Below are 19,639 nucleotides of genomic sequence, written 5' to 3'. Positions count from 1 at the left end.
TTTCTCCATTCTTCTGTAACTTCATCCCGCTTAGCCCCAAATATTTTCCTAAGCACCTTATTCTCAAACACCCTGAACCTATGTTCCTCTCTCAGAGTAAGAGTCCAAGTTTCACAACCATACAGAAGAACCGGTAATATAACTGTTTTATAAATTCTAACTTTCAGATTTTTGGACAGCAGACTGGATGATAAGAGCTTCTCAACCGAATAATAACACGCATTTCCCATATTTATTCTGCGTTTAATTTCCTCCCGAGTGTCATTTATATTTGTTACTGTTGCTCCAAGATATTTGAATTTTTCCACCTCTTCGAAGGATAAATCTCCAATTTTTATATTTCCATTTCGTACAATATTCTGGTCACGAGACATAATCATATACTTTGTCTTTTCGGGATTTACTTCCAAACCGATCGCTCTACTTGCTTCAAATAAAATTTCCGTGTTTTCCCTAATCGTTTGTGTATTTTCTCCTAACATATTCACGTCATCCGCATAGACAAGAAGCTGATGTAACCCGTTCAATTCCAAACCCTGCCTGTTATCCTGAACTTTCCTAATGGCATATTCAAGCGCGAAGTTAAAAAGTAAAGGTGATAGTGCATCTCCCTGCTTTAGCCCGCAGTGAATTGGAAAAGCATCAGATAGAAACTGACCTATACGGACTCTGCTGTATGTTTCACTGAGACACATTTTAATTAATCGAACTAATTTCTTGGGAATACCAAATTCAATAAGAATATCATATAATACTTCCCTCTTAACCGAGTCATATGCCTTTTTGAAATCTATGAATAACTGATGTACTGTACCCTTATACTCCCATTTTTTCTCCATTATCTGTCGAATACAAAAAATCAGATCAATAGTCGATCTATTACGCCGAAAACCGCACTGATGATCCCCAATAATTTCATCTACGTACGGAGTTAATCTTCTCAAAAGAATATTGGTCAAAATTTTGTACGACGTCAACAAAAGTGATATTCCTCGAAAGTTACCACAGTTGGTTTTGTCCCCCTTTTTAAAAATAGGTACAATTATGGACTCTTTCCATTGTTCTGGTACAATTTCCTTTTCCCAAATAGCAAGTACAAGTTTATAAATTTCGCTATATAATGCACTTCCACCCTCTTGTATTAATTCTGCTGGAATTTGATCGATACCTGGAGACTTGTACTTTTTCAGATTTTCTATCGCAATTTTGACTTCTGAAAGTGTGGGTTCGGGTATAAATGGCTCAGCAGTTTGTATTTCAATTTCGTCCCGATCATTTCTATTTGGCCTATGTACATTTAGTAGTTGCGCAAAATAGTTTTTCCATCTGTTTAGGATTGATGGAGAGTCTGCAAGCAAGTCACCATTCTCATCCTTGATCACGTTTACCCTTGGCTGATATCCGTTCTTAAATTCCTTTATACCCTTATATAAATCTCGAATGTTTTTATTCTTACTATTTGTTTCTACCTCATTCAGTTTTTCCTTCAAGTAACCTCTCTTTTTATTCCTAAGTGTACGACTTGCTTCCCGTCTTTCATTGAAATAATTATCTCTCTTCTCCTCAACTGGATCCTGTAAGAATTTCAATTTTGCCTGTTTCCTTCTTTCTACTACCATGCAACAATCTTCATCAAACCACGGTTTCTTTTTCTTAGTTTCATAATAACCTATGCTCTGCTCAGCTGCAATTTTGATACTATCTCTGATATTTTCCCACACGCTATTAACATCTAATTCTTTCTCAACTTCGTCGGAACTTTCTAAAGTGGCAAACCTATTCGAAATTTCGACCTGATAATTTTGCTTAGCTTCCTCGTCCTTTAATTTCAAAATATTGAATTTAGTAATATTAACTTGCTGCTCTACTCGCTTGGCTACTGATAATCTTTCTCTTAATTCTCCAATCACCAAATAATGGTCAGAATTACAGTCTGCACCCCTGAAAGTTCGAATATCTACTATACTAGTATGTCTCCGTTTATCTATCAAGATGTGATCTATTTGGTTGTGTGTCAATCCATCTGGAGAAGTCCAAGTATATTTATGTATATCCTTATGGGGGAATGTTGTACTTTTGACAATTAAATTTTTCGATGTGGCAAAGTTGACTAATCTAACTCCATTGTCAGTACTAATTGCGTGTAGGCTCTCTTTTCCAATAGTTGGTCTAAAAATATCCTCCCGTCCTACTTTAGCATTGAAATCCCCCAATAAAATTTTCATGTGATATCTAGGGAACTGATCAAAAGTATGTTCCAATTCCTCATAGAAGCTATTCTTTATATGGTCGTCTTTCTCTTCTGTAGGGGCGTGAGCATTTATAACTATGATGTCGCACCATCTACCCTTAAGTACTAAATATGATAACCTGTCACTGATAAATTCGACCTTTTTTACTGCTGATTTTATTCTTTTATGAACAAAGAATCCTGTTCCTAATTGGTGATTATTGTTTCCTTCCCCATAATACAACAAGTAATCTCCTATTTGTAAGTTACAACGAACTTAATTTATATTTCAATTTTCATCGAAATCCGTTAATATTATGAGACTTGAATGTAATATGGAGTTCCTGTGGATAGGTTACAAGCCTGTCGCACAGTAGTCCAGTGGTAGGGCTGCTACCTTAATAGCCTTCTGGACAGGCGTTTATATGGCATTTCCTCCATATGTGTTGGAACAGTTATACCGCTGTGACTCGGTCCCCAGAGCCTCGTCTGTTTAGGAACAATTTATATGAACAAAATGAAATTGCCATAAGAACTGGACTTCCATCAACCAAGGTGTTAGACAAGGATGCGGTCTTTCCCCTCTGTTGTTTATTATATATATGAACCATATTTTATACATTTGGAGGCAAAGTCATCATGCTGGAATTCAAATTAATCGAAACACAGTTCTCGATACACTAATGTTTGCCGACGATCAGGTTATTATTGCTCAAACAGAGGATGCTTTACAGAGAGCCATTTATAATTTGCAAATAATCGCCTCAGATTTCAATATGGAAATCTCAAAAGAGAAAACGAAAGTCATGGCATTTTTGGGAGAGAACCCAATTCCAAGTAAGATCACGATAAATAATACTTTAATTGAACGTGTTAATTCATTTAACTATTTAGGTTATAACCTCTCTTACATCACTGATGAAGATATGTCAAACAAAATATCTAAATTTATAAAAATCACTGGCGTAATTAACACCGTCTTCAAATCATCCCATGTTCAGAAACATACAAGGCTAAAGGTATATAGGACACTAGCTCGACCGGTCCTCACTTACGGTAGCGAGGCATGGACAATCAGAAAAGCTGATGAGCAAAGGCTGATGACAGCTGAAATGAGGTTCATGTGACGAACAGCGGGATGCTCTTTGCTGGAACACCTTTAAAATGTGGACATATTGCAGGAACTAAAAGTGGATCCTATAGTTAATTTTGTTCAACAATATCGACTTCAGTGGAAAAAACATGTCGAAAGGATGGATCGCACTAGATGGCCTAAACAGATTCTTACTTATGTACCACGAGGAAAGAGAAAATTGGGAAGACCACGCAAGCGCTGGCATGAGACCGTAACAGATCCTGTAGGGTCTAATACATGACAGATATGATGATGATGATCGAAATCCGTTCAGCCATTATTGCGTGAAAAGGTAACAAACATCCAGACAGACAACAGACATACAAACAAAAATTTCGAAAAAGCGATTTTCGGTCTCGTGATAAATAATTATACATGTTAACACCAATTATTTTTGGAAAAGCGAAAATTACCAGCATGAAGGGCCAGCAGGACCAAAAGTTTGAGTGAGAATAAACAATGCCATACCATACCAAATTACCAGCAAAATTTTGGCTACAAATTTATGCTATGGACTGGAAGGTCGGGGTTCGATCCCAGGTGGTGACAGGATTTTTTTCTCGTTGCCAAACTTTCAAAACAGCCCCGAGGTTCACTCAGCCTCCTATAAAATTGAGTCCCGGGTCTTTCCCAGGGTTAAAGCAGAGCATGGTGCCGACCACACCACCTCATTCTAGTGCCGAGGTCATGGAAAGCATGGAGCTCTACCTCAATGCCCCCCAAGTGCCTTCATGGCATGTGGATACCTTTACCTTTATATATTATATTATACTAGCTGAAAGCACCAGGCATTGCATGGGTTTTCCTTTCTGCTTCTGTTTTTAATTAAACTGCTTATTTCATTTTCGGAAATCTCGGAAACCTAACTATAGACAACCAAAACGAATTGCCTTTACTAAGCTAAGATTAATCTTAATGTCACTTACATGAATTGATGAACTCCTTAGCGAAATGCCTGCCAGCGTTAACTCAATTTAAAACAGTTGTAAATCAGGCACCGAAAAGAAAACATGTCATAATGTGCCTGCCGTTCAAGGTTCTTTTTTTTAATTTATATATTTATTTGTTTTTATTTATTTATTCTGGTGTAGATAAGGCCATTAGGCCTTCTCTTCCACACTGCCAGAAATACAAATAAAATAATAAAAAAATCAAACTATGAACAAAGTAAAACTCAACGAAAATATGATTCCTTTTCCTCTTTCTGATCAGTTTCAGCATCGAATCAATATGTACATATATAATTTAATTTATATTGGAAGATTTTTTACCCCTTGAGTGTTGTGCACCCACTTATATCATACCCAGTTTTTTTTTTTAATATGACTTGGAAAACTATATTTTTATTTTATTGGGTTATTTTACGACGCTGTATCAACATCTAGGTTATTTAGCGTCTGAATGAAATGAATGTGATAATGCCGGTGAAAGGAATCCGGGGTCCAGCACCGAAAGTTACCCAGCATTTGCTCGTATTGGGTTGAGGGAAAACCCCGGAAAAAACCTCAACCAGGTAACTTGCCCCGACCGGGATTCGAACCCGAGCCACCTGGTTTCGCGGCCAGACGCGCTGACCGTTACTCCACAGGTGTGGACTGGAAAACTATATCTTACAAATTCAGAACATATTATATTAATTCTTATTTTATACACAGAATACAGATACAATATAAACTTGCAGTAAGTCATTTTTTTTTAACATAAAGACTAATATTCTGAGAGATGTACAGGCTTAACAGTATTTTAGAAATTAAGAGATTGCTATTTCCACAACACATAACATACTACATTTGCAACGTGATTGTACAGATAGAATTTCGCAGTAACATATTTTCGGACGTAAACAACAATATTTTGAGAGACGTATATTTAAGAATTAATACAATGCTATTTTCAGTCGGCTTACGTACATTCCACTCCTTTGTATAAAATATAGTCGAGGATGTGTAAAACACGCAGTTTTTAAATCAAAGTCTGCAACTTTGAGGTACTGTCCTTGAGTTTCATTTTAATATGGTCATTACAAATGCTAGTCGCACTGAAATTGCAATTGCATTAAATAGAATGGGTATCATAGCAATACATGAGATAAAAACATCTCCTTTCGTTTTTCCAGTTAATATTGCGACTTCTAGTATGTTTCGCATGAGTTCTTCACACCAATTCATGTTGGTGCATAATTTTGGTGGGTTAATATTTCGCAATAGTGCAGTACTTCTGGTTATTCAATATTAAGTAAATTATGTGGTAGCAATCCTTGTAGTTTGAAAGAATTCAGTTGGATAAAACACAGCGTACTCACTACCTACATCTGCATCGAGAAATTCATAATATGGTCCTGGACTGCGTAAAGATATTTATTGTACGAATTATCTAGTTTTAGCCTTCATGATGTGTACCAACAATGTTATTCGTGTTATAATTTCTATGGCCTCGTGAATGTGGATGTTGAATACAAAAGACAATAATAAAAAACAATTGACTATAGAAGATAGCTTTTTAATATTACACAGGAATGTTTGATCGTATTTATTTCTATTTTTTAATTAATTTAACGTCCATTTGTACAATTTTAATATAGCCTATGTTTTTCTCCTGGTTGTGAAGGTTAAATGTGCAAACTTTGGCACATATCGGTCAAAGCATGTAGATTTGTATAGAGAACATAATATCCACATTCACTTTTATATATTAAGATTTCATTATAATTGTAAGGTAACTTTGTTTGAGACAGCATAAATAAAATACTACGGATATATAATTTATGTAGTAAATCTCCCTTTATGGCGGGTTAAAATGAAATAACGTATCTAAAATAATGTAAATAAATTATCAAAATAATAAACAAAAAGAGTTGAGCTCAGGTTCGAACTTGGATCCCCCTATATGAAAGTCATTCATCTTACCACAATGCTACAGCAGTAACGGCTCGCCGTCAAGAAAATAGGTGAAGTGCTGTTCACATAAACAAATGCATGAACAGTTTTACCAATATAATGATTAGACCTACTATTCGTAATTTACGTACAATTTTAATAGTTGTAGAACACATGCAAAGAGGAAAAGTAATTTATTTCAGGACTCGCTCAATTTCTTGCATTCAAAGTCAATCCTCCTATCTTTTAAAGCAGCAAACCGTCGATGTCTTCATAAAATGTCTGAGTTAACTGAGGGTGGACAGTATATCTCTATGCAGAGCTATGGGGTTAATGATGATGTAGCATTCCGAGTGAAATTTTCAATATTTTCAAACAGAAAAGCTTCTTTCATCAGAAGAATTTTTAAAGTTATTTTATACAACTTCTCTATTTTCTTAGCACTTTTTAAAACAAAGAACAAATGGAACTGTAGATCGTCAAGAATTTAAAACATCTTTTTATCCTCATATTTCAGTCTACAAAACGACATTTCTAATAAATTACGAACTGTGTCATTTTCAGGATAAATATTTCGCACTCATTTATCAACATTTTCTATGTACTGGTACCTAAGTACTCGTATTTGTATAATAGCTATAGTAATTAAACATATAATATATACTTAGATATAGTATTAATACACAATATACACTTATCACTAATATACTCTAAATACATTAAATAAGTTAATATATACGTACTCAGTATTAAACTACATGTGTACATTTACGCATGCGTTAAACTTTCAAATGCAAGAGCTTGAATAAAACTGGTGAGCTCATGAGAAGAAATCATACACGCCGCAGAAAACAACTTCTAAACTTTGCTAATGTATGTGTGGTGTATTCCTGATAAAATAACATAAAGCCAGCTAATTTACCACTGCAGGGGTGGCTGCTAAGATACAGAGAATGAGAATACTATTCTCGAGTCAGGTAGTACATACTGTAAAATTTCACAGACCTTGAACAATAGCCCCCAGCCTTGGAGACCATTTTCAACCCTTCTCTATTATTAGTACCATTAGATCTGCAAACTGGTTACTCCATCTACAAGTCTTTCAGTTCTCCGTAACTGAAAGACTCAGAAACGCACTTCACTCATACAATTTTCTTTAGTGCGTGACATCACGTTACCATGGAAACCAAGTGCTGTATGAGAATGGGAGCCCAAATAATTTCACTTCTACAGTATTGTAAGTTCTAATAGACACCGCTCGGCGCTCATAACAGTTGACATTATTCTATTCAGCGGACGGTTACAGGTACTATTTATACAACCAAACACTGTTCAGAACGACTGAAAAAAAAAACTTCTTTTATTTTAGAAATACAGTACCGGTAATAACTAGAATTAATTATTAATACGAGATAAATTTGCGTTTTACACATAAATAGGTGAAGTAGTATTTCACCTACTTTACCTGAATAACCGCCCCTCCGCTGCAGAGAGCTACGCATTTAAGTGGAGTCAGAATGAAGGTCATTAAAGAGCTTCGTTTATATGAATCTCTTTCATTGATTGCCACATATATGCTCTGTTGGGGACATGTTCCACCCTGTTTTCGATGCGCATGCACAATTCTGATTTATAAGTATGGTGATCCAGATATTCTTAAGAACTGGCGTCCAATTACGATCTTCTTTTCTGCGCAGAATTATTGAGCGTGTATTAGATATCAAGTTACGATCTTATCTTTTTTTTAAATCTAAACCAATGAGGTTTTATATCTGGTCCAGGTGTTTTCCTAAATTCCTCTATTGTTAATGGATGCCTTAAGGATTCAAAAGTTAATAAAAAGGATTGTTGTGTAGTCTTTCTGGACATTTCTAAGGCGTTTGATCATGTCTCTCATCAACACATTGAACAAACCCTCACTGCTGTGCCTATACCTCCAAAACTCAAGATGTATATAACAGCTCTTTTAATAGGAAATTCTACTATTATCACTATTAATAAAACTACAAAGACAGCCCCTATAATGATCAAGCAAAGAGTTGCACAGGGGGCTCCACTCTCACCAATTCTATTCAATGTTGCCATTGACTTCGTGATGAAGGAATTAAGCGAAAGTAATATCTCTGGAGAATATGGATACAATATATCACCTCAACTAATAATCTTTCCATTCTTGCATTTGCAGATGATCTCGTATTACTGTGTAAAAATAAATCTGCCACTCAATATTCAACATCACTATGAATTCCTTAACTAGAATTGGTCTTGAAGTAAACCCGCATAAAAGTAATGTTATACACCTATGTAAAGGATGTCTCTGCTCTGATTCTCTTACCTTGATCGATGGACAAGAAATATCTTGCATCAAATCAGATGAAGTCATCAGATATCTTGGCATTACTTTTAATGATGAAATAAAATTGAATGCGGTGGAACTAATTGAAAACTGACAAAAAATTTTAATCAGCTGGTCACTTCACCCTTACTAATGCCGGACCAAAAGATAAATATATTAAATCAATATATCTGGCCTCAGTTGGTTTACCCCTTCCAATGTGCTCCTTTAAAGATCTTAAAGTGAAATTTCTATCTGATATTGACAAATTAATTCGCAGTGCTGTTAAGGAAATAATTAACATTCCTACTGACACCCTGGATGCTATGTTGTATGCACCAAGAAGATTGCGAGGTTTAGGAGTTTTTAAAGCCCAGTGGGAAGCTTACCTTCAGCAGTTCAATATTTGTCAAAGACTTTTACATGTTGACATCCCTCATATAGCAGCCACTCGGAATCTTCCAAACGAAATTGAACATTGCATCAAACAATTACCAATTACCTTGGATTGCTCTGAACGTATTTCTTCTCAAAAACTAAGAAAAGCATTGCGTGAAGATTCTTTTTATCAATGGAGCAAATTGAAAAGTAAAGGTTTGGGAGTTGTTTTCTATTCTCACTGGAAGAAAGGTAATTCGTGGATCTCAACCAAAAAGGGACTTTCGAGCAGTCAGTGGATGCAAGCCATTAAGATGAACTGTAATACAATATCTATACGTACTCTCCCTGGTAGAACTCTTGACTCAACCCGTTGCAGAAGATGCCATGAGCAAGAAACGCTTCCTCACGTCTTGGGTTTTTGCCATCATGGAGAATTCCTCCGAATCAACAGACATAATACAGTTTGTTCTCTCATCGCATCTTCAATCCGTCTGAATGATTCCTATGAGGTTTATGAGGAGGTTGGTTGCGTCTCTTCTGATGGCTCTACTAGACATGCTGATATCATCATAATTGTGCGGCAGAAGGATAAGGGTGTCATTCTTGATCCCACATTCCGTTTCGAGATGCATGAGCAACAGCCACAAGAGGTGTGTCGTGAAAAACAAGTCATATATGAGCCTTGTTGTCAGCATCTTGGAGCACATTACCACATCACACATTGGACAGTTTTTGGGCTCATGTTCGGTGCCCGTAGCACAATCCCACGAGAAACTTTAAATCAACTTAAACAATTTAAAATTTCTGATGCAACGATTGATGCCATAGAATCTCATGTGTTAAAATCATCCTTAGCTATAATTAGTAATCATTTGTACCCAACAAACTTTTATTGTAAATGATTTCCTATGTTTTCGTATCATTTATCTTAATGTTTTCTTTTTCCTTTCACATTGTCACACAATTGGTTTTAATGATTATTCTTTATGAATTGATTAGTAGGCCGATCTATTCGAATCCTTATTTAGGGCGGCTTTTTTATTAAAAAATATATATATAATGTTTCACATTTGCTGTCTATTATGTTTGATTTTGAATTTATAAAAACTAAACAAATATGTGTTTTGTATAATTTTGTATTGTATATTATTGGCCATGACACATTAAATATCATACATGCCTTATTTCTTTCTAATTTTTATTGTTTTCAATGATTTAACGTCCATCTGTCCAATTTTAATGTAGCCTATGTTGTTCTCCGGGTTATGAAGGTTAAATTAAATGTCCAAACTTCGGCAAATATTGGTCAAAGCATGTAGATTTGTATAGAGTACATACATACATACATACATACATACATACATACATACATACATAGCCACATTGACTTTTATATTATATTGTATAAAAAGTGTGTTGATAACAGATGTACTCCGATAAGTAAGTTTTTAATTTTTTGTGGGGGCTCTTGAATCTCAGGAGGAACAACTTTTACAACAGCGCAACATAATCTGCTTAGCTCATTACCCAATTTTTTGCATTGCATTTATTGCATATATTTTTTATGTATTTGAACACGATTCAATTGAGCATAGTTAAAATTTGAATTATAAAATAATGGATTGTTAAGCTAACATACTATTACTGCATACTAAATCAATACACTCTCGTTGTTCATTGATTATCTGAGATGAAAATGAATGTGTACATAAACATTACCGGTACTTTAAGAAATACAGGAAACGAATATACAGAATAGCCTATCAAGTTTTCTGTGCATAAGAAGCTGTTTTAATCTTACCTGTCCTCGATTCACTCAGAAGTTGCTGTAATAATGTCCATCTAGAGAAACTACATTTTCCAATGGTGAAATAATAATTAATTATACAAATCGGTTAATTTAGCTTCAGATTTTACTTCATACAAACACAGAAACATTCTTTCGATTGTTGATGTCCAAGGCCCCTTATAGACGAAATCATTTGTTTTTATTTCATTAAACTGCCTTAGATGGTGTTATTATTTAAATTTTGAAACTCATTTATCTCATTAAATATCAATCCTGTCAAAATTTTGCAAAGAATAAAACTTACCGAAAATCATTTTTAAAGAAATTTTTGTTATGTAGCATTTTTCATGAAAATCAATAATAAGGGAAATATTTCGATCTATTTAATTCATGCCCCCTTATATCTCCCCCCCCCCCATTTAAATAAAGTATTTTGAATGCCATATAGCCTAAAATCTAAGTTACAACGAACTTAATTTATATTCCAATTTTCGTGTAAATCGGTTCCGCCATTATCACGTGAAAAGGTAACAAACATCCAGACAGAGAGACATACATACAAACAAAAATTTCAAAAAAGCGATTTTCGGTTTCAGGATGGTTAATTATAAACCACCAATTATTTTTGGAAAATCGAAAATTACCAGAAAAATTTTGGCTACAGATTTATTATTAGTATAGATTATTATTATTATTATTATTATTATTATTGTTATTATTATTATTGGATTATGTGGTTTACAGTTTAATAGTGTTTCTTAAATTTCATGTTTTCTTTTAATTTTGATCTAATAACTTTATGCAGCATTGAAATTATAAATAAAGGTAATCTATTGTCATAAACATACACCAAATAAAAGAATATCACATTCTTATGCAATTATTTATCGTATAATATCAAGCAATTACTGTATATCATACAAAGTTCAAATATTCTGAGTATTGTCCCTGTAAGACATACAAATATGTTTGAACTGATATTGTACTGCTGCTGCACTCTCATTGTATCTTTTCGTCAGCTTTTCTCTTCCTTTCAAGCAAACTAAATGAACTAATTGAAATAAACTAGTTTTCCTAATAAAATTCACTAACGAACTACATCATTGTAAACATATCTGTCAATTGAAACTGAATTTTCCATCATTATTAAACAGAGCCTTTAATTGAGATAGGATTAGCCAGAGATGTGAGATATCTACAAAGATGAAGGAAAAATTCTTGGTAACAACCATCTCTAAGTGCAGAAAAAGAACTTTGTTACACTTTGCTGGGAAACTACGTAATGGCCATTAGAAAAGATATTGTTGGTTACTCACCAGAAGATGAGTGGAAGGAATGTGATCTTTATGACCGTGGCTTCTGATTATTATAAACTTGACTCAGATAAGTATTCCAATAGCCAGGTTATTACTGATCCTGTACATGTTAGTTACAGTAAGCTTATGGAATTAATGAATACTAATTATTTTAATAAAGTATGATGATATGAACCCTGAGGGACAAGTGCCTCCTACTAGTGTAGGGATGGCTCAAGTTTCCTCATACACACTCTATCTCTCTCTGCAACTCTTCTGTTCTCTATATTTTTGTTTCATTTACATTTAAAGTATAAACTCTATGCCTCTACAATTTCTGTTCAGTCTTTTGATTTCACTTGCACTGTCTCTCACTATTACTTTGTAGCAGTCTTCTACCTAGCCCTTTCCATCTTATCCTGTTTCGTGCAGTCCTTTTCCACGTATTCCAAAGAATGTTCATGAAGACTTCAGACCATTTTTGCATCTTCTATTCTTGCTACTGCTATGTGGCCTCCCCATCTCCATTTTAGTTATATTAGTACAGGGCATATGCAACTCTCTAATAGTAGGAATTTCAGTATTCTGTTTACAAGTTGGTCTTGAGAAATAAAATTCAGTGATCAAAACGTGCCCCAACCAAGACCAGTTCTTTTTCTTACTTCATCTCTGATGTTCCAGTTTACAGTTATTGTTTGGCCAAGGTAAGTGTATTCTCTTACATAGTCGATGCTTGCATTTTCTATCAAAATTGATCTTTCTACTGAATTTGTCATCATTAGGTTTGTTTTTGTTGGATTCATTGTTAGGCCCACTTCACTACTCTTTTGTTTTAGCTCTACGAGCATTTGGGCTATTCCATATGAAATCGATCAGTAACAAACCTCGCATTTATTTTATACTCTAATTTTTTTCCCTATTTATACAAGGTGCTGAGAAGAGTGCATTTGCAAAAATATACTATCGAAAGTCAAATGGTTTTCGTATTGTCGAGCGACAAATTTAGCATATTTTAGAAAAACAAGCCTCTTTCAGTGCTCAGAATTCTGGAACCATTTACTGCAGAACATTGAATGGGAGCCCATTTTGAAGCTGACATTTGGTAGGTTATGTTAAGAAGTAATCCTTATTTTTATTGTATACAGAGAGGCAGATAATCTGATTTTACTTACTTTTAGGCTTTTTGTCCATTTGTAAAAATGTAAAAAATATTGAGAAAAAACCTTGCATTATTAAGAAGGATTCGGCATTGTTTGCTTAGTGGCTCGGCAATAAGTTTCGAGGGTATTAAATAAATTATTCTCACACGCCTAGACTTGAACAACGCAGTACCACATGCACTGGCCGAGAGATGAAGATATGCGAGCATTGGGAGGAGTAATGCCACCCTCTGAGACAGTATGCGAGCAAAAGTAGCCAAGTTGCGTGTGCATTTTATAAGTGCAAGTGTTGTGACTCAGTATTTTTCAATTTTATATTTATTATTATAATTTGTTCATTAAGGCATATTTGTGAAACCATTCCCTACGGTAAGATAAAGTATTTCAAAACAATATCAATCAAATTATTGAGTTAAATGCGTGTCTTTCGTGAGCACTTCCGTAATATAAACATTTTCTACATTATAACAAAATTTATTTCACAGGGTGCTTAAAATGGAGGAAATCTTACTTAGGTGACCGCTGCTTCAATCCCCTTCAATATTCGCATAACAAAAGGGTCAATGTTAAAGGGCTTCGGAAAGTATCCTGTTCAATTGCAGAAAAATTTAGCATAGCTGAAAAGTACCAAAACATAATTCGATTATGTACATATTGCAGATTGAAATTAAATAAATCACATTCTTTAGATAACAAAGTTCAATCAAGAGAAATCATAGAAGAAAATGTTCAGCCATCTTGTAGTGTTCAAAGCATTCAAGTTGAGAGTAGTGGTAATAACAGCAACAGTAATAATGAAGAATCAGGCAAGAGTGAAACCGATTGTGTTGACAAGACAACCCTCACTACTTTAAACGAAATATTCACTGTGATTAGCGTGAGTCTGGTGAAAAAGAAGAAAATACATCAGAAAAAGTATCCCCAAACTAAACTAAAACAGATAGAGATGTCACTGAAAGAAAATGTTTTCCATCAATGTGATACAAGTAGTGATTCTACAAATGAACCAGGTAATGAAATCCTGGAGAACGTTAAAACAGCGTTCTGCCTGGCCCAGAACAGAAAAACCAAAATTCAAATCCGTACCGTTCTCTCTTCTTTGTGGTTTGTTAGGAAGATCCAGAGTAACTTCGCAGCAACCAGATATATGATTTCCATCATGAAGGACTTTAACATAAGAGGTTCTAATTATGTGTACTCCAGAAAGCAAAAAAGGTCACGGACTTCCAGTTATGACAACAAAATTAGTTCAAAAGTTTTATGACTCAAAGAATTTAGTATAACTATGCCTGGAAAAACGGATTTTGTAACAGTTAGAGACCATGGCAAAAAGAAGCAGGTACAAGAACAATTGGTGCTTTGTAATCTTTCTGAACTCTAGAGAAACTTCAAGGACAAATATCCTGGTGTTAAAAATAGATTTTCTAAATACACCGAATTAGGGCCACAGCACTGTATTTTAGCCGGTTTGTGTGGTATACATACTGTTTGCGTTCGCATGCTGCATCAGAATGTAAAGTTAATGATAGATAGTGTAAAACTCCCAGTACTAACCAAAAGTGGAGAATTAGGCGTACCTATAAAATCCTACCAAGACTGTATTGCAAGAATCATTTGCAATCCACCACAACCATCATGTTATTTTGATAAGTGTGCTGAGTGTCCTGGAACATTGGATTAAGAAACACAATTACAATCTGTTTTTGATAAAGCTTTGATAGACTCAATTTCATGTAAACAGTGGGTAGCTACAGACAAAACAACATTAGAAAGCTTGGAAAAGTCTACAGGTGAATTTATAAATGTGTTAATTGGAAAGTTAGATGTACTCAAAAACATTCATTTATTGCGAGCCAACAAAGAATGTTTTATGAAGAAACAAACATTAATCTAAAGCATTGGGAATTTCTAGTGACACCAGACTTCTCTGAAAATTATGCTTAGGTAAAGTACCTCGTTTCCATTGGAACAACAATCAGGCAATGATACATCCGTTTGTTGTTTATCATAGGAACAATGACACTGAGAAATGTGACTCTTTTGCAGTTATATCCGATTGCCTGAAACATGACACTGTTGTAGTCCACCTCTTTCAAAAACAGTTAATTAATTTTTTGAAACAGAAGTATGACAAGGTGGAGAAAATAGTCTATTTCAGTGACGGTGCTCCTTCTCAATATAAAGACAGAAAGAACTTTATCAATCTGTGCTACCATGAAGAAGAGTTTGGCATAAAGGCAGAGTGGCACTTCTTTGCTACTTCTCATGGAATGGGATCGTGTGACAGAATTGGAGGAACAATAAAACGACAGACAGCCAGAGCCAGTCTCCAACGTCCAATTCATAACCAAATCACCACTCCGTTTGAATTATTTCAGTGGGCAGCAGCGAATTTGACCACAATAACATTCTGCTACGTCAGCAAAGAGGATTATGTAAGGGAGGCTAAGGTGCTGGTGCCCAGATTCGAATACACACGCACAGTACAAGGGACTTTGTCGACACATGCCTGCATCCCTGTCTCCAAGTCAAAACTTGTGACAAAAACATATTCTTCTGCAGAAGGGGCATGGAAGTCCTCTGCAAGAAATAGCAACATTTGGTGAGTAAATGTTTGGATGCAGTCTTCTTTCTTTCGTCATTTTACTCCTGTGTTTATGAAAACTTGTGATAAAGCTAGCACAGTCATGTGCTGCTAGACGACACTTTTCGTGTTTATGTCTCCTGGCCTTGCTTGCCTCGGCTAGCTTCCGCCTCACAGTCAGCTGCTCAGTTCACGTGCATACTATTTATTTTCTTTATTTGATATTTTCACTACTTTCTTACCAATGTTCCACCAGTAAAAAATATGTGATTATTTGTACTTTCAATGCAGAATCTAACGATATATTTTAAAAATTTTTTCCATGGGCAAAGGCGTCCTAATGAAAAATCTAAATTTCTCTATTTCCATAAAAAGTAAGAAAAGCTGTTTATATGTCAATATAAACTTTGACTTCTCAGCATCAAAATAAACCATGATTTTGATCATTGGGTGAAAGGGTTTCGGAGCTACAACAGTTGCTAATTTTATGAAAATATGATAAATTAAAGTTTTTTTTTAATTTAAACACTATGAAGTTCTGCTGCCTCAAACTTTGCACAGAACATTGTATCACAGTTGTCTACGGACAGAAAAAGTTTCATTGTATTTAAAAATTGCAAGGTCAATTTTCTCTATATTTTGATCGATTTGAGATGGAACAGCCCATTTGGTCTAGTTCTGTAGCAATTTTGGCAAACAGTACTATGTCATCTGCGAACTGCAGATTAATATTTAAGCCATAACTCTTCTTTGACCAGTCCAGTTTTTTTTAACATGGATTCTTGCACACATATAAACAGTTTAGGTGAGATTGGGTTCCCTTGTTTTACACCCCTTTGCATTTTGAATCTTGGGCATTCAATCTCTGTTTATTTTCGAAAAGCTTTCCATTTATATTTTACCTAATATTCGAATACCGTTATATTTATGTTCAATTCCTTTTATTTAAGCCTGTTTCTATTTTGATAAGGTTATCTTCCATTAAATTAATAATTAAGTCTCCGAGATTGTTTGGCATATCCACATGGTAGAGAGATCATTTTAAATGCTCATGTCCTATATTATCGTAGGCTTTACTTATATCAAGGAAAGCTACGCAACAGTTCTTGTTCTCCAATTTTGCATCCTGAAGACACCCATTGATAACTAATGAATTTATATGAGTGCCAGGTATAGATACAAACCCCCATTGCTGATTTGTCAAGTTAACAAAATTGTTATATCATGTTCAGATATCTGAATATCTGCTTCTGAAGATATAGGATCAATAATCTCTAGTGGTGTTAAATCATTTGTTTTACCAAACCTATTTGTAAAATGTTCAGAAATATTACTAATAGGTATTTTACACATTTTATTATTTTGGCTATTCATTATGTTTCTCACTACTTTACGCCGTTGATTAAAATACTGATACTGGGCCACTTCAGTAATTCGGACCACCCGTAAGTCATTTATTTCGGTAACTAGTGCTCCAATGACACTCTCATGTTTTACAGACTCGAAGGCTTTTTTGTAATCTACAAATGCTATGTAAAGTATGAGATTGTATTTTTCAGCTTTTTCAAATTCTGATTAATACAGATGGCCTGCTTGTTCTTGTGGTTGATTCTCATCAAGTATTTTCCTTATTCATTTTGTCAGTATTTTTGTGAAAACTTTGTAGAGGTAAATAAAGTAACTATTAATATTTGCTTAATCTAATACGAATTATAATTAATAGCTTAACCTCTCAGTTCCTAAATGACCAGCAACTGTCTTATTTTTAATGGATAGTATTGCTAATGCATCACATAATATAAGCATTCATATCACTAACATACTTCCCTTGCTGCTTCATTCTGCGCTCTTCTTGTGAGTCACAAACTATGGTCATTGTATGTTTGTTATGGTTCTTATGATATGGTTGACAGTAACAGTTTAGGAAATGTGCAGCTGCAATACACATATTTGATGTTCAAGAAAACGAGCTGTATTTTGAACAGTGTTAACTATATCTGGCATTTAACATTTTTGTTGTTAGAGTGATGGCACAAGGCAGTTTTCTTCTCTCATTATGGCCTGCTGTGGCAGATAAGAGACTAGGACCAGCCCCATCTGCAGGTACAAGGCCTCATGGTGATATTGATCCTGTGCTGTGTAAGTTTATTTGTAATATAACTACACTGTGTCCATAAAGTCCTGGTGAAATTTTGAATGGTCACACAAAAGCTATGAAACAAGATAGAAATGTGAAATGTGATACACACATCTAAACGATATTCTAATTCATTCCACACACGACTAAAGATATCAGGTGTAACAAAGTGGATAGTGTGTCTGATTCTCTTTTCTTAAATGGTCAATGTCGCTGATACGAATACTATACAAACGTTACTTGACATAGTCCCACAAGTAAAAGTCTAAAGGCATTAGGTCAGACGATCGTGATGGCCATGCCTTTAATTCACCCTTCCTATCCACCGCTGGGGAAATGTATCCAGAAACTCGCGAAAAATGTTGGTGTAATGTGGAGGAGCACCATCTTGTTGAAAGATGACACCTTTGCCTTCATCTTGAATTTGTGGCACTGCATACAATTGCAACATGTCAAGGTAGTTGTTTGACGTCACAGTCTGCTCCATAAAGAAATATGGACCTATAATTTCATCATGCATGAGGGCATACCAGATGTTCACCTTAGGGGAGTTGCATTCATACTCAATGTAGGCACAAGGATTTTGAGAGGCCCATATCCTCATGTTATAGTGATGAACATGACCACACACATGGAATGTGGCCTCATCACTAAACACAATCTTCTGTAAGAATTGTTCATCATTGTCCATCCCTTCAAGCATCTGTACAGCAAACTCAAATCGTTTGAGTTTATCAGTTTGGTGGATAGTGTGTAACAACTGAAGTTTATAACCCGTAAAATGAAGACGTTTCTTTAAAACTTTATGAACTGTAGTCTTCTTCAGGCCTACATTTCGAGCACAGGTACACAGATGCAAATCAAGATTTCAGGTATAACTCCCTGTAAAGTTGATTTGAATAATTTCAAGGGAAAAATTGTTCCGGGGCCGGGCATCGAACCCGGGACCTTTGGTTTAACGTACCAACGCTCTACCAACTGAGCTACCCAGGAACTCTACCAACACTGATACAATTTTTCCCTCTATATCCACAAACCTCAAAGTGGGCTGACAACCGTCAAGCAACCAACTTTGAGTGCACACTAACTCTTTGTGACTTAAATTGTGTTTTTTTTTCTGTTAACGAACAGTGACTTGTATTATGCAAATCAAGATTTCAGGTATAACTCCCTGTAAAGTTGATTTGAATAATTTCGAAGGAAAAATTGTTCCGGGGCCGGGCATCGAACCCGGGGCTTTTGGTTTAACGTACCAATGCTCTATCAACTGAGCTACCTGGAAACTCTACCCGACACTGATACAATTTTTCCCTCCATATCCACAGACCTCAAAGTGGGCTGACAACCGTCAAGAAACCAACTTCGAGTGCACACTAATTCTGTGTGACTTAAATTGTGTCTTTTTCTGTTAACCAGCAGGGATGTGTATTATGCAAATCAAGATTTCAGGTATAACTCCCAGTATAGTTGATTTGAATAATTTCGAGGGAAAAATTGTTCCGGGGCCGGGCATCGAACCCGGGACCTTTGGTTTAACGTACCAACGCTCTACCAACTGAGCTACCCGGGAACTCTACCCAACACCGATACAATTTTTCTCTCTATATCCACAGACCTCAAAGTGGGCTGACAACCGTCAAGAAACCAACTTCGAGTGCACACTAATTCTGTGTGACTTAAATTGTGTTTTTTTCTGTTAACCAGCAGGGACGTGTAT

The 19,639-nt window shown here is 35.2% G+C and overlaps 1 protein-coding gene across 12 annotated transcripts in view; it reads left to right on the top strand.

Annotated features, from left to right (window-relative positions):
* The window catches only part of Pi3K68D (phosphatidylinositol-4-phosphate 3-kinase catalytic subunit Pi3K68D), a 987,208-nt gene that overhangs the window by 454,027 nt on the left and 513,542 nt on the right, over positions 1-19,639 (top strand). For all 12 annotated transcript variants that reach the window (XR_011333110.1, XM_069831124.1, XM_069831122.1 and 9 more), the window contains one exon: positions 17,809-17,924. Coding sequence is in view for 11 of the 12 variants with exons in the window: in XM_069831124.1 (XP_069687225.1) it covers positions 17,809-17,924 (116 nt within the window). In the remaining variant the exon portion in view is untranslated. The remainder of the gene's footprint in view (positions 1-17,808; positions 17,925-19,639) is intronic.

The sequence above is a fragment of the Periplaneta americana genome, chromosome 7 (assembly GCF_040183065.1).
Source record: "Periplaneta americana isolate PAMFEO1 chromosome 7, P.americana_PAMFEO1_priV1, whole genome shotgun sequence".
Lineage (NCBI taxonomy): Eukaryota > Metazoa > Arthropoda > Insecta > Blattodea > Blattidae > Periplaneta > Periplaneta americana.
Note: the sequence above shows the minus strand (reverse complement) of the source record. Positions and strands in the feature narration are given on the sequence as shown.